General features: G+C 45.2%; 1 protein-coding gene across 1 annotated transcript; it reads right to left on the bottom strand.

The window, feature by feature from the left end:
• Positions 1-753: 753 nt before the first annotated feature.
• Positions 754-19386, bottom strand: FRZB (frizzled related protein). The gene is made up of 6 exons (XM_075711345.1): positions 18908-19386; positions 9229-9276; positions 4975-5040; positions 2732-2936; positions 2429-2492; positions 754-864 (listed from the first exon to the last, which is right to left on the bottom strand). The coding sequence occupies exons 1-6, from the start codon at positions 19359-19361 to the stop codon at positions 754-756; spliced, it is 948 nt and encodes a 315-aa protein (XP_075567460.1). The 5' UTR covers positions 19362-19386.
• Between the last annotated feature and the right edge of the window lie 3669 nt (positions 19387-23055).

Below are 23055 nucleotides of genomic sequence, written 5' to 3'. Positions count from 1 at the left end.
CCTACAACTCAGCAGAGAAAAGAAAGAAAAGGGGGAAAAAACTGCCATTATAAGAGAAGTATATTATAAATTACGTCCTGCGGTAATAGAACTATACAACCTTTCCTGCGAGGTCCAGAGCACTGGAAAACCCAGGTCCCCTGTGTACAAGCACACGGTGTTTGTCGCAGGAAATATTTTAAGTTAGACTTTGGCTTACACAAGTGGTTTATTTATAAGAAAACTTAACAAAGGTGTACTGATTAAAACAGTTCTCTTAACATCACTTCTTTATATATTTCAGAATAAAAAATTATGCAGTTAAAACCAGATAACAATCTCCCCCCAACACAGCAACTTTCAGCAAACAGTGACCAAGAAAAAGTGAAAGGGGGAAGCCAGAGTGAGTCATGACTTTAAGCGACGGTCTGTGCCAGATCTCATTCCTGCTTGCATCAGAATTTTCTCCATAAGAAGATTCAGGAGATAAAATGGTAAATTCAGTATGTCCTTATCTTTCCCCATCTCATAAGAGCAGTTTTCTACAGTTCTTAGTAACAGAAAAAAAATATATATTTCCAGAGCTTGCACGCATCCAAAAAAAAAAAAACCAGGCAGAAAACAAGAGGGAGAATAAAAACTAATATAAGCTAAAACATTATTTTGTAGTAAACAATAGAATATAACGTGCAATAGTGCAATTTCTCCTTTGCTGCTCCAACAATGAAGTCTTGGTAGATAGTCCACTGCATGTCAACGTACGGCGTCCCACATCTAACTACGTGCTTGTCGGGTACTGCTGGGTTTGCCGGGCTTCGGAGCCGAGTCGCTGTGTCCGGGCTCTCCCTTCCCCTTCCCAAGGTGGCGGAGTTTCTGATCCCAGCGCTGCATATTGAAAGGCAAAGAAATTACAAAAGAGATTACAGAAGAAGATATGTCACATGTAAAACAACTGCATGTGTTTACAAACAGCAGCAACGCATTACCCTCCACTGGGCTCAAATGGTGGAATGTGAGGTTATCAGTAAAAGTCACTTTAAAAAGAAAAACCATTTCCTGGCTTTCTTGTAGCCTCTGTGAACAAAGGAGCTGATACAAGGCATAATGGCTTCAGCAGAAGAGCTGAAGTCTCACCTTCTAAATAATAAAATGTAAATGAAGCTACCTGTGCAATCTCTGGGGGAAGCAGGATGAAAAAAAAAGAGTCAAATTATTTTTGTTAATTTTTTAATAATAATTATTTCTTTATTTTTACTTTTCCAGGTAATAGCAACCGCAGTACAAAAAGATGTAATAAATATAGTTGGTACAACTTATGATGCTTTTGGAAAAGGAGATTTTGATGAAAAGCGGGTGGTGATGTGGTGTGGTCCTCAGCAGCCCCAGGCTGGGCACGAAGGCAGAGCGCAGTGGGTCACGGGCCACAAGGAAATAAGTGAGAAAATAAGTCAGCTCTCAAAAAAACCCCAACAAATCACACTGCCACCCCAGAACTGGAACTAAGCAGAAGTCAGCCCATGGCAATAACGTGGTATTTGCTCTACAGCACTGGATTTCATCATGCTCTGCCAAATCAAACAACTTGGAGTAAGATCCCTATATCTTTTCACTCATGTAATCTCTGTGGATGTGACAAATGTGAACAGAAAAACTTGCATTTGCAATCAGAACAGTATTTTCCTGCCAGTGACTGTTGAAGAAAGTGTTGAGTGGAAGAGACCAGTTTGCACAGGCACAACCATTATGTCAAATCAGTGGCTGAGAAACTGTGTCAAAATAAGAATATTCTGTGTAAAATGACACTCCTAACAACGTTGAAATCACTGATACTTTGTGGTGCATGAAAACATAAAAAGGCAATGCTACCAGAACTTGGACAGCATTAGAAGACATTTAAATTAGAAAACATTAGAATATATTTTCATATATTGCTTGCATTTGAGCTCATTGCTTCCAATTCGCTATGACATGACTTCCTTATCATGTACCTCCCTCATCTAAGCCAGAAAGGTAAATTTAAAATCGTTGCTAATCCACACAATTTGGTAAGAGAACTGTATTTAAAGAACATTAAATCTGAAAAATATAATTCTGACTTAGTCTGGAGAACATTTGTAAAGCCCTCTTACTTTTTTAATTAGTACCACAATCTCAATTAAGCAGGTGTGTGTTGCCTACGGAGTTAAAACACCCCTACTGTTTGCTTTTTTGAGACGAAGGTTTTGATTACTGATACACTGGTGTACTTTGGGGTAATTCAATGTATGCCTTTAGTTTATTCGGCATACATTTCTAAGTAATATCACAAATAACACAGCAAGTTAATTTTTGATACTTGATATTAATTAACTGGGGTCAGCATGTGTATTTTCTTCCCTTATTTTGAAAAGATTAGTCAGATATTTCCTCATATCTGCAACACCTGACTTCTGGTGAGATATTTTCTTACCTTTACTTTTTTACCGAGACGATCCTTCCATTTCTCGGCTATGGAGCCTTCCACCAGGAGTAACCTACACAACGGAGACAACCAGTTACTCGATCAACAGACATGCACAAGCTATACAACGCAACACATGCCAGACTAAGATCTCTGTGCCTGTGGAGAGCCTTGTCCCCCCTGAATACCACTAAGGACCTGTACAGAGGGTCACACCAAGTTCTCCTTAGCTGGTGGTTCTGAAGTTCAGCTTTACAGGCAGATGAGCAAACAACAACAAATATGCTCCAAGGGTAATGCAGAAAGAGTTACCTGGAGCGCTCCTCGTCTTCATAGCCCATAATGATGTACTCCTCGTTGGTGCTGAGCGGTGGGCACAGGCAGCCGGAGTTCGCGTGAAGGTTTACAGTGTCCTTTGGGATGTTGACCAGGGAAGATTTTAGGATCTCCTTTACTTCCACTACTGCAGTGACATCATGACATTTAGTCTTCACTTCCTTCACTTTAGCCCGAATGACTGGGAAAAAGTCACAAAGAGTATAGTTAGCAGCAGCAGATAATGCAGGTCACCTGCAAGCCGTTCTTGGTGACCTCTGGGATTAGTCTTTTGCATGGTCCATTATCAAAAGCTTAGCTGAGCTCCAGCAATGTCCCTGCCCCCATCTCTTCACTTCATGACTTCATCCTCCACCAAGAGGGTGCATGTAGCTCAGTATACCTCCTAATAGCACGGTCACAAGCAGGAGTTATGTACCAGTTGGATTTGCGTCCTATTTAAGTTAGGCTTAACTTTTAGCAACCCTTCTTCTTCACCCTTTCCACTTTATGTATTTGATTCATTCCTTTTATGCTCTCCTCTTCCCTCAAGCTGTAACTGCTCCCTCTTTGACTACTTGCAGTACAGATGACCAAACTTAATTTGTCACTCTCAACCTTTCATGAAAAGTGAATGTGCATTAAAACGTCTCATATCACTGCCTCTGGTGGATGACAGGCCCTTACTTTTCTTATTCTCTCTCCAGTGACCCAACACCAGTCTGTTCTGCTCTTTATGAACTCCAAATGCTCCTGATCTTGACCTGATGACCTTTCTAATTGTTTCCTCCCTCACCCTTTCTTTTTGCCTTAAGTTGCACAGGAGGGAAAGTTGCCTTTCAAAGGCAATGCTTTTCTTTTCTCTCATGGTGACCAGTCAACTGATACCACATGCAAATGCAAAGCCAATCCAGAGGTCATGCTCTAGAGAATGCCACATCTTTCACAGCTTGCAGACAAAAGTCCCTTTCCATTACAGACAACAGATTCCCCAGACTCCCAATTTCTTCTAACCTGTGTGAAAAAGGTAATACGGAAGAAAGAAAACCATGGACTTACACATCTCTTCACATGCATTGCCCATAAAGACAATCAGCCAGCAAGCACTGCAGCCACATTAAATACAGCTGCTAACAATTAATAGCTGTTATGCATTTAACATAGACAATTTACCCAAGTGACCCACTTCCTTAAAACCTCTTAAGATTTCAAAACGAAATCTTGCTTTAGTTTGGATTTCTTTCAAATGCATTTTGAAACCTCTTTAATTTCAAAAGCTTGAAAAGATAGGCAGTAGCACGCTCAGTGACTCTCTACCACTTGCAGGTGTGGCACCCACCAGAGAATAGTCACTCTGTAAAGATTGCCCAAACGAATCCACCAAAACAACATAAAACTGACTAGTCACCTAAAAAATAATGATGTTTGACTGAATGCAATTACATTTTTTTAGCTTTTAATAGGATTTGTTTTTAAAAGAAGCTTACCTGACAACAGTTGTATAAACGCGTAATCTTAATAAATATGACGCAATTACTACAATTTAAATGAAGTTTTCAAGTTCAGCGAGCCTAAGGCTACTCACATGAGTAATGGGAAAAAGGATAGGCCCAATTGTTCAATTCCTGTGGTATGTATTCACTGGCTTCATCAGCTGAATTTGCTTAAAACAAACTGTATGAAGAAAAGTAGCAGCCTGGACCTCTGATATGCCTGAAGACCAGGACAATCTGGGCAAGAGAGGACATAACGGGGACACTGCACTTTTACAGGTATTACTGACAGCAAAACACAGCCGGCAAGATGCTCATTGCTGGCTTCGAAACGTGAAAAGAACTTAGTATGCCTGTTAGGTCCCACAGGGAGTTTGCAGGCATGAAAGTTAGTAAAAACATCCTTTCCTGTGAAAGCAGAGTGTATCAGAGCTGGAAATCAAAGAGGAAGTTCAGGCATAGCAGCCCACAACATCATTTTTGTCAGATCACTTTTCACACTAAAGAAGTGCACGAACCTGATGCCTGCGCTGACACTGAAATAATGAAGACACTCTTGTACTAACATATTAAGCTAGTCCCCTCCATCATTCTAATTTGGAAATGTTTCAGGCCACTTCTTCCTTCTGTAATAAGTACTGTTGGATTAACTATCAGTAATTGGGCCCATGTGCTTTTTTTAATGAAAATTTTTCCCCTTACTTTAGCCTTAAAAATGCTAGGAGCTGGCCATGCAGCTGTCCTTACCGTAGTTATAATTGTTGCGTAGGTAGGTCTTCTGGGTAGCTTTTATAGGCTTGCATTTGCAGCGCTCTAGAAGACAGAAACTTTCATTTAGAAAGAAAGGAACATATGTTCAGTGACAATCTCCCCGAAATCCCAAGCACATGCCTAACAAAAATTGCCTGAATTGACTTTTTTATTACAGGCAAGTGAAATAGTAAAACCTACAGGGTATTCCTGGTCTGCTCTGCTGGAAGATGTTGTGAAACTGTCCATGAGATCTCAAAGGTTTCTAGGAGAAAACTTGACACGCTGAAGTTTAAAAAACAAAACAAACCAAAAATACTACAACCAACTAACCCCACTGCAACAAAGATACAAGGACTTGGAGTCTGAAGTGCTAAGGTCTTCCATTTTAAGCCAATTCAAGGTTCACTCTTGGTTTCTTCTGTGCTCACAGGTGCTGCGATTCCATATCCTTACAATGCTGTTCTCTCTTCTGTACTACACTTACTGGATGCCCTCCTTTTTGCACCTTTAACCATACAGACTGTAATACAGACACAGAAAGAAAATACTACAACAGGGCACGATTTACCATTCTATTGGAGACTACACAACTCAGCTCAGTTTAACACACTGGAATATTCTGGCTAGCAGGCATTCACCATAAGGAATATGATTTTTGTGGCTAATCTCAACGTACAGTCTGTCTCTGGAACTGCACCGTAAGATTTCTTACAGTGGCGCAGCCCCTTTACGCCTAAAGACATCTCAGAGCTACAGTCAACAGACAAAGCATATCAGAGGGTGGTAGGACCAAGTGGCACGTAGCTCCCTGCTCTGAACGCTTCTGGGATGGTCCCGACCAAATGAAACTTCAACCATGTTTTTTCAGTGGTATCTGGCAGGAGATTTAAGAGAGATTAAGCTTAAGATTAAGTTTAAGATTAAGAGGCTGAAGGGCCTTACTTGACTACTGCAAGTGTTTAGTGTTACCTTTGATCCTACTCTGGACTCTCCCTCAATTAATAAAGCCAGCCTTGAGCAAATGGCCTTTGACTGAGCTGTAGATTAGTCTTTACTGACTTGGTTGGTTTGTCAACCCAACGGCTTCACGCTCTACCCAGGACTGACCTAGATGGAGATTTTAGAGCACTACGTGGAGAATACTAATCACTGGCATGTTTGCATTTGATCTTACCAATTCTGTGGCAAAATAAACCAAAAAAAGGCATCTCAAACATACGGTTAGTGGAGCTGCCCGGAAAGGCTACCACCAACCCTTCTGATAAATCTATGCTATGGATCATCAGACCTGAGTATAACTTAAGCCCATGCCACACATGTGGAATTCAGAGACAGGTAATAACAAACGTGAGCCACCGAGCCACCCTGCTGTCTGGGTTTGCTGTATAAAATTATGACCTAGAACTTCACATTTAATTAACATAGGGAGATTATTAGCCCTTATGGTGGTAAGGACGGCCTTCAAAGGGCAATACAAATGAGCACTGTCAGAGCAGCGTTTCCAGCAGTGCAGCTTCCAGACAGCTGGGAACCACAACAGAGGTAAAAACGCTTTCATTAGTGCCCAGGGAGTGCTGGGGCTGAAGCTCCAGACCCATGTATGTGTTCATTAACACCACTGATATTTCACAGCTGGTTGTCCTAATGCAAATATTTACTTATTTCAAGCTAGTGTGTAAGTGGAGTTTGGTGGAGTTGCATGGTCAAGCCCAGCTGACTGATACCTCCCCCTCCAAGCCCACTGCTGCACTCACTGCAAATGGCAAGTCCCAGTATTACATACACGTGGTCATCTATTTTGACATTTGACTTGGCATTTAAGTGGAAGTAGACTTAATGCAGCCTATTTTTATACACCATCGTTCTAAAATAATAATGCATATAGCTAGTGACTTAGTTAAATCCAACATGAAAAGTTTGAAAAAGAACTTTCACTTGATATATAAGATTTCTGCATTTAAGGAAAAAAAAAAGAGGTGCATCATATGGTTATGGAGTTCTCAAATCGTTATTTATTTTGTATTGGAAGAATTTTTGTAGTTGAAAACACAAAAAAAAAAAATACAGGAAAGACGAAAACACTTCAAAAGAAGAGGATATTGTTTCCTTGAATTTCAAACACATCCTCAGGAATCTATATATAGAGTCCTACAGACTTCAGCTTTTGTATGAGACTGTGTTAAAATAATAAAGGCAAAGAAGGGAAGTGATTTTTGGCTTCCCTTCTGCCTGTGGGAGCTCATGCATACTTTAGGCCAAATTATGGCCCATTTTATAAGCTGCCTCGAAACAGGCCATAAAAGATTTGCTCCTATGACCCTCGCTCATGCAGGCATCTCAGCATTCATGTCCAACAAGTCGTACACTGTAATGTTCTCCTGCTCTCCAGTACTTTGTGACACAAGTAGAAAAAAATAGTCTAAATTACAAGACAAGAACATGTAGCCTCACATTTCCCTCAATTTTAAGATGGCATAGAATTATTTTATTTTATTCATTTGAGGAATATATTTTATTAGTCTTGTTCTAGACACAAATTATAGGCCTGCCCATGTTCTTAATGACGGATATCTCCTAGTCGCCCTACTGCTTTTCAAATTTCCATTTCAAAGAATTTTACAAAACGCTGCACTATTTCTAACTACTCTTTAGAGATACAGAAACTAACACAGAGTCCATTGCCAAGGTCAGCTATGAAGTCAGTGGCAGAGCTAGAACCAGCTCCTCTCTCCCAACTTCTGTTCCAGTGACTTTCAAAGGAAACACATATTTGATAGACGCACATTTCTGGCAAAGTTGAGCTTTCCCCAGAGAGTGGGAACACCCACAAAAGATGGCTGTAAAAATGTACTGCATCTCTTGATGCTGAGGGAAAGTCCCATCTTACACGGTAGCCTCCTCTGAAGCTGCCAGAATTACCAGAAGAGCTCTGGGGCCACAGCAACGTTATATCCCAAGCAACCAAGACAGGCAGCAGAGGCTCACACCAGTTTTGACTGAGATCTCAGCTATCTCTGCCATTAAATATTCTTTTTTAATCATAGATTCATAGAATCGTTTAGGTTGGAAAAGACCTTTAAGATCATCCAGTCCAACCATAAACCTACACTACCAAGTCTACTACAAGTCAACATAGGACTAATAAAAGCTCAACATCTAGACCTTTGGAAACTTCTCCCTATAAATGCCAAAATAAATGGACTACACGTGAAAAGGGTTTTCTGCACAGATCACTATCAATAAATGTGCCATCTTAAATACACATGCATGCACAATCTAAAATCTGGCTGTAACAGTGATCAGTACAAGCACTCAAACCTGGCAAATGCTTCCCTGATAAATTAGGGATAAAAAAAACTCTGGGAAAACTTCTAAGTTACTTGAAAAGCATCTGATGAAGCATACAACAATGTAGTTTACTGGCAAGAAAGGCAAAAAACCTCCCCCCCGCAAAAACACCCTTGCAGACTCAGAGAGAAGGTTTTGCCAGCGGACTGTGCCAGGGATAAAAGGTGGATAAAAGGTGCCTCGAAGAGGGGTAACACACGAGTACTGCTCACTGCAACTGTACGCAGCAGCACAGGCAATACGCTCCAGAAGCCACAAAGCTGAGTCCAACATTTTGAAAAACACTTCAGGTTGTTACTTGCAAAAAGAAAATTCTATTTACAATGGCAAAATTACAAATTTACTTTACTGAACATATAAATAAAGCAATTATGAAACACAGCCTTTCAGGTGGCTAAACTGTGTTTGTCAGTTGAAACAGGTGTAGTGCATTGAACCAGAAACTGTGGTTCTACAGCAATAAGCAGTGATAAAAATATTACCCTTCCTTTTTATCAGCTATTTTTCTGTGCATCTTAACCCTATTTTTTGGATGGGATTTTTTTTAGATCTCGTTTTGCTTTTGCTAGTTGAAAAGCATCATGACAGCAACAGTATAACTGAATCTTACTCTTTTCTCTTCCACTGCAGGGTTGCTTACTAGTATCACAGGCAGTGCTAAAGATATGTTTAGTATTTTTGATATAAGGTGATGTTGAAGGTATCCAGCTTTACTTTCATACTTGAAGTGTAGCTTGTATGTTCTTTATACAGTCACTGTAGAGCATGAAATCCACACTTTCTCAATGCCACACAACTGTGAGTATTTAAACATCACTTAGTATGCCTCTTACTTAATCAAGTATTAACAGGATTTGAAAGACTATAGCTTATTATACGGTTTTATAAAAGTGTACTCACCAATGCCGGCGCCTCTACAGTTGCCATTATTAGAATCCATAGGGAAATCTGGCACGGATTCATAAAATATGTGAAGAAATGTTAGTATTTTTAATATTGGATTATTTCAATATACCCAACACTACAATGTTTCCTCTTTCTCTAACATTTAGTATACTAAAACTTAATAACTTAACTAACAGATTGTAATGTTCTACCGGCCAGCCTGTTAAAAGTTGACATGATTTCTTAGCTGAACTTCACCCAAATCCAGCATATCACACTAAATGCTGAAGCAGATTAAATATCCCATTTCTACCGGTGCATAGGCTGGCAGGTTTAGGACAAGGATGGAAATTTATAGCATGAACTTAGCAGCATCTACAAAAAGTACACGTACTGTTTGCATTTAATTAGATGATGAAGGAGAAATTACTTTTGGTTTGTTTTTTTGGTTACTGAGGAAATCAAACCAAGCAACCACAATCATATCGTTGAAGCAAATGCCAAAACAAATGTTTCAGACCTTCCTCCTCCCTTCAGTTTAAAAACATACTGATTATTTTGAAGGACAGATAAGGAACAGAAGGAGAAAAAGGCGCTATGCCCGAAGAACTGCTTTTAAACACATTCGTAAGTGGAATGTGTCCCACATTAGTAAAATGCATCACTTCAAACCTATTGTTTATTAAATCACACAATTTAATGGATTTATACATATACTTAATCATGAAAAACAAGTATGTTATGCACATAATGTTGTACAAGTTAAGGAAAAAATAAATGCAAGAGAAACAAGACTTGGGAGAGAGGCAATCTACTTTATTAGAATGACACACAAAATGGAAAAACAAATGAGCTTTCAAACAAAAAGTCCTTCTTTAAGTTTGCATGCCCAAACGTTTACACAGCTTTTTCAATCTGGAAGCTGGTATCACACAAACATCGTCTTTCTTATAGCCTTACATTATCATGGATACAACACTGCTTTCACAATATAGAACAAATGAATACAAGACCGTGTAACAAAAGCTCCTCTCCTGCAGCTGAAGCTGTAAGGATCCGCCTGTAATACGGCCCAGGACACTGATGATATTCGGTATAGAGGAAGGGTTCAGACATGTGAATTAAATTTTAAGGGCTGGGGACATTATTTAATCACAAGTTCTGTAAATACGTATTTAAAATACCTGCTTACAAGACTTCTAATATTATTTGGTTAATCTTCTAATTTGGCCATCCTTTTAAAAAAAAAAATCTCCATCTTAATGCATATTTATACTTCTCACAGCAACATGAAACTTTCTTTAAATAACTGGGAATATGGCTAAATGACAGTCAGGGCAAGAGTAAATCTGAAAAACAACTAATTCCCTTACTAACATAATAATTAACTTAAAAAACTTGAGACTTCAGGAGCAATTATTCCTACCAATATAAAGAGCAAAGAGTATAGAAAATAGAACAGAACAGATTGAATATGCCCTTTTACATCCAATAGCCTGTTGCTAGTAAAAATCACAGCCATCTTCTTCCAAAGAAAGTTCCAAACTACTGCAGGATCTTAACTTATAGAACAAACCCAACATTTTCACGGAGCCAGTTTGGTCTTCGGTTATCAGGTACTTCCACAGCAGCTGTAAGGCTTTGCCGTGCTGCCTTGTAACAAGTCAAATTACCCAGGCTAATAATTCTTACTTATGCGTTTTATTTTCATTATTCACCTGACCTATCCTCAAATTTTAAAAAAGCTGTTGTCATCAGGTGGTAATTAAAGATCGTGACCCCTAACAATAGTAAAAGAGAAAAAAGAGATCTTCATCAAATTTAAACGCATTTTACGTTGTATCAAGTGCTTTCTTGTATTCCAGGACAGGACGAAAGAGGAATTAAAATGGTCTTGCTCTTGTAAATGGTTAAGTAAAAGGATGACCACATTTCTTCTCATTCCTCCTCTCCTGGGCCAACCCTCTGTTGTCTTGTTCATTCAGCCAGTGCTTCGCTTCAAACGTGCAATTCCTTCTGATGTGGTAACAGCATAGAGAGCGCTCGGGTCTATAGGCTGATAATCCTCCCATCTGCAAAACCTCCCAGCCACCAACCATGGAGAGGTGGCTCTACCTCTCCATGTGCCTAAGACTGGCCTGAGATGTTTCACCACTCTCTGGGCATTCAAGGCGCCAGCAAAGAAAGCTCTCCAGATTCACTGCCCCTCTCGTTCAGTTGCCTTGGCCAACTTCTCAGGTTGCCTTCAAGGCTGGCTGGCTTTGCACATGTCCAAGGCAACTCCTTCATGCTTCATGTGGCCCAGCAAACTACAGTTCCTGCCAAAATAGGTATTTCACTTATGACCGAAGGGATGGTTTGTTACACTTACAAAGCACATTCCCTATACCAACAAAATTGTTACTGGGGGGCAGAGGAAACAAAGGAAATACCAGGTTGAATGTTTATCATCTTCACATCCATGGAGGGAACAGGGAAGGAAGAAGAATCCCTGAAGTGCACTCTCCCTTCCTAAACCAAGGGCTGATCCAAGCAGGCATGACTTTGTGGTGTTTGAGCAAACCAAGTCCAATTCACTCTGGAATTACAACTAAACATAAGCCAGAGCCCAGTAAGGGGTTTGCAGCCTTCCCTGACCCCACTTGGGGGCACGATGCTTATGTGTGTCGGCTGAGGAACTGTTCTTCAAACTTACACCGAGGCAAGGGGGGCTGGTAAACATTCAATATGCCCAATATAAACCTGGTCCTGCAAACAAATGCAGAACTAAACTGCTTTCCATCAGATGTTCCCTTCCATTCCTAAGTACACAACTTACTTTATTTTTACCAAATTACAATGCACCACAACTTCAACCCATTTCCTAAATCTGCATTCACTCACGAGGTCACTTGTCCTACCCCAGACCAGTGGTTGTGGGTATCTGACGAAGCAGCTGGCTGTGCAACAAGAGTTAATTCAGACGTGCGCAGAGCAGCTATTAATGCAAATGGCTCCCATTTCTGTGCCTGTGTGAAGGCTGCGGTGTGCAGTGCGTTGTGCTCTGCAATTGTGGTCAGCGTACCGTGTCTGTCAATGAGCAGAGGAGGAGTAAACAGGTATCGATACGTCACTCCATGATTCATTTCCCTACTTGCAAGGGCTTGGGCCAGGCAAGTATTGACCTTGCCTTGATGCTTATCTTTCCCGGTGCACCCATGCCTATTTAGGGATGAGCAGTTTCTACTGATGGAGAGTAGCGTGGGCTTGAGAAGGGGACCAGAGACCTCCACCACTGTACAGCACATGTCGGGAAAGGCTTCACATCGCCCTGATCCTTCCCCCAGCCAAGCTCATACTGCCTGGTCCCTCCTCATCTACCAGGGAAGCAATGGGAAAAAGGGTCTGGGCCAGCCCTGCCACCAGCCACTCGCAAGATCTTAGGTGGGTGTGAGCAACCACGAAATCCCATCCCCTGGCCCCAGCAGCCTAACAGGCAGAGACCTCTCTCTATCAGGAGATGCACACTGCTTACACCTCCAGCCGTAATGCAGAGAGGAAAAAAAAACCAACCTGTTTTTAAAAATAAACAACCAACTTTCTATTGTTCCACTTCTCTTCTGAGGCAACCTCTCTGCCAAGTTTTGTCTATGCAAAACAATCTTTTTGAAAGAAAAATCTGTCAGCGATGATTAGCAGGATCGCTAAAGAGGAAATATTATCCAGACCTCCAATCCAAAGGCTTCCTACTAAATTTTGTTTAAGAGCAGGGGAAAAAATCCAAACTGATTTTTCCAATAAGCCATTTTAATTAATCACTTTTCAGAGATATAAAAAAACCAAACCACTAACAAGGAGAGCAGAATAAAAACCACTTGCATAGCTAGTGTACAAAATAACAATGCCTGGATCACAGATTTGGATGAGAGGTTTGGGAAAAGGAAACAAGTTGGTAAAACTTAGTTTTCAGCAAACATCTTATATCACAGTTTAAATTAAAACAAAAACTCAGAGAAAGAGCCAAAAGTAACATGGTCCTGATTGTCACTGCAATTAAAGAGCGTGGCCCAGCTATGACTGATGCCATTCCAGGCACCCTGCTCCAAAGAACAAAACCACAGCGAGCGACTGCTGCTTGGGCACTTTCTTCAGATGGAGACATCTATGAGCCCCACTGGTTAAGAAAGCTTCAAATATGCATTAATTCAGACTTTGTAATCCACTTCAGGTCTTAGTAGAGAGAGGCTCTTTCCTAATCTGGCTGCAAACACATGCATAGCAAAGCAAATAGGAAAAGTGACCCTCATTAAAATTTGATACAGATCGCTTGAACTCCAAGTCCCAGAGTAGCCTGCAACATGACAACCCGGCTGCTCCACATAATGAATTATTCCATGTAACAAATCCTGCTGGGTTTTCATGACATTTAACAGCCTAGGTCTTGACTTGATGCTTAGACCGTAAAAGTCATTCTAGCGGACTCAGCCTACAAAGACAGACAAACTGAATTGACAGTATAACACCATCAATGGTATCACGACTAATAAGGTTTAAATACTCTTTATTTACTTTTCCTGTCTTCTTTAAGGCTTGAAGCTTGTAACGATTTTGTTCTTTAACTGAGAAATAAGACTGCTTCCACCTTTTGAGCGAACACCTAAAACAAAACTCTATGTTAAAATAACAACCTGGGCATGACTGCTCGTCCTTGGTACAGTCTAAAACTCTCTCCTAACACCGCTGTGCATTTCGGTTACTATAAGTAGAGCTCTGCGAAGTCTGATTCAGAGCAAATTTGATCTGGAGTTTGGAAACAAAGTTAATAACATATGAAAAACGAGCATGGGAAATGGCTCCTTCTCTTCTCTTTGAAGCACACAATGCCATATTCACATACTGGATTATGAATTCATCTAGGCAGCTAGGCAAGTGCGGAGGACTTGGCCTACACTGAGAAATCATGGGTTCATATAAGATTTAAGAAAATACATCTCCATCACTTGAGTAATCTTGAATTGTCTTTCATGTTTAAGAGGTGGCATTTTTTTTTAAGAGATTCAGAGTTCTCCTCAGCCATCTTATGATAATCACACAAAACGGTTCGGACATTAATTGCACGTGATTGATACCTTGTGATGATGCTTCCGTTTTCTCCAACATCTCATTAACAACCCAACATGCCTTCAAGCTATTTTTCTAGCTAAATAAGATATGATGAGACAGAAATCCAACCGACCGATCTGTCCTCCGATACACTTGGTACTGATCATACTGCGCTCCTTTTATTGCCAGTTCCCTCTTCAAAACAGGAATCAGTATGTCACTTGAGACACAAACACTCTGCTAGACAGCCAAGCACATGCACTGAAGTGGTTTTCTGAGTCAGCATCCCAACACCAGCAACCACTGTGGTCAGGCTGGTCATCTATTACGTGTAATATTAAAAGAGGTCCTGCTATTGAAATTTTAGATTCAAGACAGTTTTTGTCTACCTGCACTTCTTGCTGCTTCACAGACTAAAGAAGATTTGATAGGACCCTGAATGAAGGAAGCAGATAACCTGACAGATGTGAGGCAGAGTCAGCACATGCACCCAGCACAAGGAGACCAAAATATATGGAGCATGTGAATGGGACCTCCTGCATACACAAGACAGCTTGTATCGATGTCTGCGAGCAGAACCACTTTCATCCCTCAAAAGCAAAGGGCAGGGATGTGGGATAAAAGCCATACATCAGACATTAGCATGCACTAACCTCACATCTGGGATGTTAACGTACTGTCAAGAGGCTTTTTCATCCTCCATCCTGGACCATGATTTGTCGGATCTTCCACAAAAAGCCAAAATATTCGGTGTCACACCTGCCTCCAGGACACCCACCCCTGTACCTGCAGCGTCCTTCTGATGCCTGGGTGTAAAGGAACCCAGGTGTTTCCCAAACATAATGAAAAATTGAAAGATAAACTTTCCCACACGATGCTTGTCTGAAGGTGGTTCCTGCAACTTGAGGAACCTCAGACCTCCAAATCAGCAGTGTGGTACAGCAGCTCAGGTTCTGGAGACCAGCACAAGCCCAGGGGGTCTGCAGAGCTTCTCCTCTAAGTGAGCCCTAAACAAGCAGTTCTACTGTTCTTACCAGCCTTCTCCATCACAGACATATCAGCAGTTATTCCATCCCTTCAACGTGTCAGCAAGCCCTGAAGAACATGAGGAGAATCACACAAATACCTCCCTCATTCCTGCAAAGAGGAAGCCTCTAGATCTTCCTTACCACTTGGGCCGCACATGAAAAGAGGTCCTAGAAGATGTTTGTGGAGTACTCATAACCTGTGCCTCAATAACCAAAAGTGAACTTCTTACTGGGATTTGCCACAGATTTTACTAACGACAGTTTCTCCACATTTTGCAACAGCCACTGTCTACTAGGCACAGGGAATACAACTGATCAGAGAGGAATTTCTCATCTTTTACTGCAATGTCAGCCAAAGAAAAAAAGTCAAGTGAACTTCAAATGATCTTCAACTTAGCATCATTGAAATGAGAGTTGAGACCAATAACTTTAATGGTGACAGGGATTTTTTGCGAGCATCTATACAAGCTCTTCCCAGCTGCAGAAGAGCAGACAGTATCTGATCCAGCACGATGTTAACCTGCTGCAGCCTCTTCCAGGCGACTCAACCTGAAAGAAGTGTGTCCTGAGGGTCAGAAGAGCCCTTGCACCCAGCTGAACCGTGTGCTTGTAAGAAAGATGTGTGGTCTAATAATGGCAAATGAATGGAAATCGGGCTTTCTGAACCTTGTTCCTGCTCTGATAAGGACAAACATCCGATCGTGTCACCCTTCAGGCTGCTGCCTTGCGGAAAGGACTAGACAAATGCATTAACCCTCACCAGTAATAATGCAGAGACCTCAGGAGAAAAGGAAACAGTAGAATCCTGTTACTTTGCAGGTAGCAAAAAACGACAGAAGAATCAAGGTTTTACTTCTGAAGAACAAAAAACCCCATTCTTCTACAACAGAAGCCCATGAAAAAATGGATTTATATTTCTGCCTGCTGTATTAGATGTAGTTTATAGACAGCAGAAGGGGCGGGAGTGCTTAGGAGATAAAATAAGAGCAAGTATTCTGCATGCTCCCCATTAGGCAGCTGGTTATTCATCTCTTCTACTTGGCTGCAATCCTTTATTTGGAGAATTGAATTTGGAAGTGTTCACCTTACCTCTTCCTAGAACAGGAATCCTTCGCTCTGCTTTCTAAAGGAGCAGTTTTATTCCCTCAAGAAGGATTCTTTCAGTCTGGTGCATAATGCATCAGTTCAAAATTTTCAGCCCAGAAATGAGAATGTCATCAGGTTCTCATTCACTGAAAGAGAGTTTTCATGGATCCGGCCCTGGAATCCCTCAAAGAGGTTATTGTACTGCTGAGGTCCTCAGAAATAGGTAACTCGGGGGCAATTTTATCCCAGCTTCCTCCCTCCAGATTTGAAAGCGATTGCTTTCAAATCGCTGCAGACCTGCCAAGCCTCGCTCAGTTTGGAGCCATTTTTAAGGCGGTTTTGAAAGCACCTCAAAGCTGCAGAGAAAGGCGCTTGGTGTTCAAAACCGCACCTTCCCAAACCATCCCAGCAGGTCTGCAGCCCCCAGAGAGCAGCAGCGAGGGAGCTGCAGGCAAAAATGGATGGATGGGTTCACGGTCCGGAGACAACTGTGGGGGCGAGGAAGGATGGAAAGGCAAGAGGGGAGCAATTGGAAGGGTTCGAGAGAAATAGTAGTAATGACTGGAGATACCAGGGTATAGTCATCGAGATGAGATTTCAAGAGGTGGAGAAGGTAGCTCGACGGAGTCAGAGAAGGAGCGGGGTTAGTCTGGTCTACAAACAAATGGGGAGGAAGGGAGAGAGCAGCTCACCTGGGGAGCATGGTCAGGAAACCAAAGCATGAGATTTCGTTAGGAGAGGAAAACAGGAATTACAGTGTTTGGCATTGCTGGCAGTAGGATACATAAAGCATTTGGTAACGGGACAGAAGCACAGTCAAATACTGTGCTGAGCACAGCATGCAAAAATCCCCCTTTCATTCACAGGACGCTGCTGGGGGAGGATGGAGAGGTGGGATCCGCTGCCCGTCGGCAAGCTCCCACAACCCGGCGTTACAGCCGCGGGCACCGAGGGAGGCTGACGGCAGCACAACGAGTCCATGGGGCGCGTGGGTGCTGCGCTGCCTCAGCCTCCGACCTCTCTTAGCTGCTCCCCTGCCCCAGCTCTGCTCTCCTGCTGCCTTGAGGGAGAGGTCTGGCAGACCCACCAACGCTGCAACTTTGCAGCAAGGAAACGCAGCTTGGTTCCGCCACCAGCAAATGCTTTCCTCAAGTGAGGCGGGAACCGTGGTCATTTTGCAAAGGTCAGCGTTCACTTATGATAGCCACCCACTGATTTGCTCTAATTTCCTACTCAATAGCTCCTTCAATTTAATATTTCTGTGGTGCCCATCTTGCCGCACTGGAGCTGTGCCCTGCTAACTCTTCTAGCCCAAAGGCAGCCGCGACGGGAGCGCACCCCTGACAGCGCAAGGTCCCCGAGCAACAGCAGGTTTGCAGCATCGCGGTGGCCAAAACACTCAGCAGCCTTCACGCGACTGCCCAGAGATGCTCCTGCCTCCCCGGTACCCCCGCACGGCGGACGGACACCCAGTGCCAGCCGTCCTGCGGGACCGCAGCAAGCGCAGCCGGTGAAAGGGGATGCAGCGAGAGCGCCGAGGGGCTCCAACAGCCCCTCGGAGGCCGTGGGGGTCAGGTACCGTCGGAGCTGTGCTGAAGCTGCTTCGGTGCCCGAGGCGGCCTTCGGATCGCTTGCGGACACCGGGAACGAAACGTAGTGGAAGGCTGCACCTTTGCTGCGCTCCCCTCCTGAATGCAACTCGTGAGCCCGGGGACCTGGCGGGGGACCCGTGCGGTAACGGGGCGCTGCGCACCAGCCCCGGAGATGAGGATGTTTTGTCCCCTTCAGCCACCCGTGTGCCAGCGCTGTGCTCCTGGCTGGGGAGACCACAGCCCCCCAGCTCCTGCCCGGGGCTCCTCTGAGCTCTTTGGGGGCTCCTGCCCCAAAATCCGCTGGCTGCGCCCCGGGAGGGGGTTGAGGCGATGGCCTTGGTGGGAGGGGAGCAGCCCGCTTTGGGGAGAGCGAGCGGCTGGGGACGAGCGAAGAGAGGCGCCGCGGGGACCGGCAGCGGGGGGACACGGGCGAGCCCCCTCCCCCGGGGCGGCCCTGCCCCCTGCCCCCTGCCCCCTGCCCAGGCACCGCCGCCGGGCGAACCCCGCAGCGGGGCAGCGGCGCGCCTCCCGCTTTCAAGCGTCCCCCAGCGCGACGGCAGGGCTGTCACTTGTCACACCCCCTCTTCCCCAACAGCAAAACTTTTCCAGCAGCGATGCGGCTGGTAGAGGCGGGAAAAAAAAAAAAAAAGAAAAAGAAAAAGAGAGAGAGAAGGAAAAAAGTTGGGGGGGGGGAAGAAGGAGACTTAGAGAAAAGCCCGCAAAAGCGGAGGAAAGGCAGGGCTCCCCGGGCGGGCTCCCCTCCCCGCTCGCCGGCGCCCATTGTCCGGGCGGGCGGCGCGGCGCGGAGCGGAGCGGAGCGGAGCGGCCCCGTCCCGCTCGCGGTCCCGGTCCCGGTGGCGGTCGCGGTGGCGGTCGCGGTCGCGGTGGCGGTGGCCGCGCACTCACCGGCGCCCTCGGCGGTGACGATGGCCTCGGGGGAGATGCAGACGCCGCGGTCGTAGAGCGGCAGCTCGTCGCAGGCCAGGCTGTCGGGCCAGGCGTGGCGGTAGCGGACCAGGACGGGCTCGCAGCCGGCGCGGGCGCGCTCGCAGACCGACTTGCAGGGCTTGATGGGCTCATGCTGGAAGTCGATGGTGCAGATGGGCGCGTACATGGCGCAGAGGAAGAAGAGGAGGTCGGGGCTGCAGTTGGTGCCCAGCAGCCCCTCGAACTGCTCCATGGCCAGCACGGCGTTGGCCTGCGTGCTGTGGTGCAGGTGGTTCGGCATCTTGGTCATGTTCCAGGGCAGCGGCTTGCACAGCGGGATGCGCACCGGCTCGCAGGCCGCCGACCGCCCCGCCGGCGCCCGCCCCAGCACCAGCAGCCCGGCCAGGGCCAGCACCGCCAGCCCCCGCCGCATGCCGCCGCCGCCGCCGCCCGCCCCGACGGCGTGCCCCCGCCGAGCCGAGGGGCCGAGCGGCGAGACCTGGGCGCGGGGGGCGGCTCCTGCGCCGCCCGCCCCCCCCCCGCCGCCGGGCGGGCCGGGGCGCTCGGCCGGGCCCCGCCTCTCCCCTCCCGGCCGGGCGCCGGGGGGCGGCTCGCCCCGCCCCGCCCCAAGTTTGGCCCCGAACAAAGGAGCGCGGCGGCGGGGGGCAGCTCCGCTCCGGGCGGCGGGGGGCGGGAGGGTGGAGTCCTCCTTTTCGACGGGGAAAACGAGAAAAAGGGGAATTCTTCCCTGGAAAGGCGAACCTTTGCTTGGGGAGGAAACGCGAAGCGTTGCCCGGAGCGTCGGCGCAAGTGCCTTCATTGCAGCCCGAGCCCCCGGCGGTGACCGCTTGGCGTCTGGGCTGGGAGATGCCTGCTGCTGCCCGCGCTGGAGGAGAAAGAGCGTGGGGTAGAAGTCACCTCGCAAGGGTGATGCTTAAAGCGTGGGGTAGAAGTCACCTCGCAAGGGTGATGCTTAAAGCGTGGGGTAGAAGTCACCTCGCAAGGGTGATGCTTAAAGCGTGGGGTAGAAGTCACCTCGCAAGGGTGATGCTTAAAGCGTGGGGTAGAAGTCACCTCGCAAGGGTGATGCTTAAATTTTTAGAGGAGAGCATGTAAGAATGGTGAGAGGCTTCAAAAAGAAAAAAAAAAACAAAAAACCTGAATCGCTGGGCTGCTAGAGGCGCTTTCTTTTCGTAAGATCAAAAAAAAAGCCATATATTGATGTTTAAGTAGCTCACAGAGCGATAGCGTGACAAAGGCTGCCCTAGCACCTGAAAAAAGAGCCTCGATATAAACTAACATTGATCAGCTGAATAAATTCTTCCTAAGATCAAGCAACTGCTGGATTATGGTATTTGGTTTAGGTTTACTGTGGTATTAGCGGGTTTATTATTTCAGTTTCTGCCATTAAATCAAACCCGTGAGCAGATACACCCCTACCAGAAGCCAGTGCTTGCAAACCAAACCGAAAATCTGGATGGGTTATGAAAGCAACCATAGCTACAGACTCAGGAATGCAGGGTCCTAAGCCTGGAAAGGCTTTTTTTGCATTTTTTAACTTTATCACTGCAGATGAAGCCTTGATCCCTTTAACTCTGCTGCAAAAGTCCTGTTGGCTCCAGTGAAGGCACACGTCAAGCAAGCAGGGAGCTGTAATAAAGCCAGGGGAGGAGAGGTACCACATGCACGTTCCAGCATCTCCGCACAAGTATTTGGCCTTTTATTTGCCCACCTCTGCAGTCAGGTGCTAATTTTGAGGACTGAATTGTTCCCTGCACTTCCAGAAGAAACTTTGGGCCTCAGAGACGACTGGAAACAACCATAGACATGTGCACATGTGGCAGCCTCAGGGGCACTCAGTCAGGCTGCCCGTGCCCCTGAGCCTCCATCCAGGTTTGCAAAATAGCAATGAGAGTAAGAAAAGGGGAGCTTGTTCATCTGCAGGGCAAATTAAAAAGAGATCTGGTTTGACTCACCCTCTCAGCTCCTCAAATTAAGTCATAGCAAAGTCTGAGGTTTTGAATTTCCTCTTGTAGTGTAAGATACGTGTTTAAAAAGTATGCGGTGTAATAAAAACCTTACCCAGCTGGTTGGGAACTGAATACTCTGGCTTTCTCTGCAGGGCCTTACCTGGCAGTGATGATGGATGTGGGAGTGGCACATCCCAGGGTATCCAAGTCGAGTGAGATGGGCCAGAGCGATGCAAAGAACCAGCAACATGAATGACCTCTAGTTCCTATTTTGCCCCTTTAACATGAAATTTTCTAATCTGTTTTATTTCTCATAGTAATTTTTCAATCACCTCCAATCTGGTTTAGAATTTATAATTACACAGAACAGCTTTAAAATAATTTCCTACGCTTTGAAGGAAAAAGCATCAATGTGTTGAATATTCCTATGCGTGCTATAAGGCACATTTAATTTTTTAACGCCAAGTCATGATCTACACGAGATGACCTCGCACTTCCTTTTTTTTTAAAAAACAGTAAAAATGCTGCAACTACTTTCTCAGTACAGCAAATGCTGACTTCCCTGCAAACTCGCAAGCGCTAACATACGTCCCCATGAGATCTGGCTGTAAATCTTCCAGCATCAGTGTGAAGGTACCTCCTACGCATTTAGCTGGCAGAGCATCGCCCACCATCCTGCTCCACGGGCAAGCCCCTCGCGCCGTTGCGCTGGGGGAGGCAGCCAGTGCCCATGCCCAGCAGGATGGGGGGCTGCTGGCCGGCAGGGCTGTCAGCATCAATTACCCCTCAGCGTTTCCAGTATATATCAGCTTACACCTGGTGGCAAAAATTCACCTCGGGCTGAAACTTGGCAAGGGCAGCCTCGTTACTGACCTGAAACGTTGTTTTTACAGAATATCTATAATCCCAAGGGCTGCTATACAGAAGCAACAGCCCCATTGGGGCACTATAGCCAGTCTCAAACACCTTTTTAAACAGGTGAGGAGGCTGGTAAAGGAGGAAGAGACAGGGAAGAGGAGGGCTGTGGTTTTGTGCTATGACAGTGTGGTCACAGTGCTTTGCCCTGCACAAGGACAGGTTACGCTAGAGGGAATGTAAAATGGTTGGAGGAAGAGAGCAAAGTTACAACCCGCTCTCTGGCTTCACGTGCACTCGCTGCAAAACACTGAAACTGCTAATTGAAACTAAAATACACGTACGTGCCTAAAATGAGGAAGGTGGAGTTCGTAAGGTAGCTGAACAAAGTGCTGCGGTACCTAGAATTTGCCGCCGGTCTCAAAATACTGTATAAGAGAGGTCAAAACCACCACCCCCATTTTGCAGAGGGAGGACTGCGATGGGAGAGGTGACGAGATTTGGTCACCCCTCTCCGGGCTGTCTGTGCTTGCACCACGCGGCCCCGAGGGTGCACGCTTTCCAGATGACCACACAAACGATGCGTGGCTTTTCACCCAAAGCTCATATACAAACAAAAAGGTTCGGCAGGAAAGTAGCTTTTACTTTGGGTGCCACCTCACCGCTGCTGGGAACGTCATCCCCTTCTCTCCTGCCACCTTCTTAAGATTAGGAAGAAAACAAAATCTCTTTCTACATCTTGCATCACCAAGGGCAACGTTAAACTTTTGGGGGTGGGTGGCGACAATAATAGGATTCCTAATCTCATACAACTCCAAAAGGGGTTAGTCAAATTATTGTATTATCATTATATTGGCTCGATGTCATGTATGACTAGCAGGAATTTCTTAATAAAAGCATGCCCAGGCAGCGGTCTGGGATCAGCCCTGCCTACCTGTGAGTTTCCTGGTGGGCTCTGAGGGGTTGGTACAGACCTAGAAATTTTAAGAATACTACTACAGTATCACACAAAGTCATTTCCTAGCATAAGTAAGCCCTCGGTGGGGCTGAGGGCTAAGGCAAGGATTTGCCCCTGGAGTAGCTCATACAAAAATTACAGAAAGAGTTATTATTGTTATTGCACCCTGCAAGAATCACAGTAACCCACAACAGTGCAAAACACAGCCCGAGGCCAAACTGCCCTCAGTTACTCACCTATAACCCCACTAGAAAAGAAAAAGTAACTCAGTGGCCTTGCGGTGCCATGAGGACGGATTTCAGCAGGAGGTGGCTGGATAACCCTCGTAGCTCTGGGGATGGCGG

The sequence above is a fragment of the Pelecanus crispus genome, chromosome 5, assembly GCF_030463565.1.
Source record: "Pelecanus crispus isolate bPelCri1 chromosome 5, bPelCri1.pri, whole genome shotgun sequence".
Classification (NCBI taxonomy): Eukaryota; Metazoa; Chordata; class Aves; order Pelecaniformes; family Pelecanidae; genus Pelecanus; species Pelecanus crispus.
The sequence above is the reverse complement of the archived record's forward strand: the minus strand, read 5'-3'. Positions and strand labels throughout refer to the sequence as shown.

Coding starts and splice junctions, on each gene's coding strand:
- FRZB (XM_075711345.1), bottom strand. CDS start 19,361: ATGCGGCGGGGGCTGGCGGTGCTGGCCCTGGCCGGGCTGCTGGTGCTG. Junction 5,041..9,228: donor CTGTAGAGGCGCCGGCATTG/GTGAGTACACTT, acceptor TCTGTCTTCTAG/AGCGCTGCAAATGCAAGCCT. Junction 865..2,428: donor GTCTCGGTAAAAAAGTAAAG/GTAAGAAAATAT, acceptor TTCAATATGCAG/CGCTGGGATCAGAAACTCCG.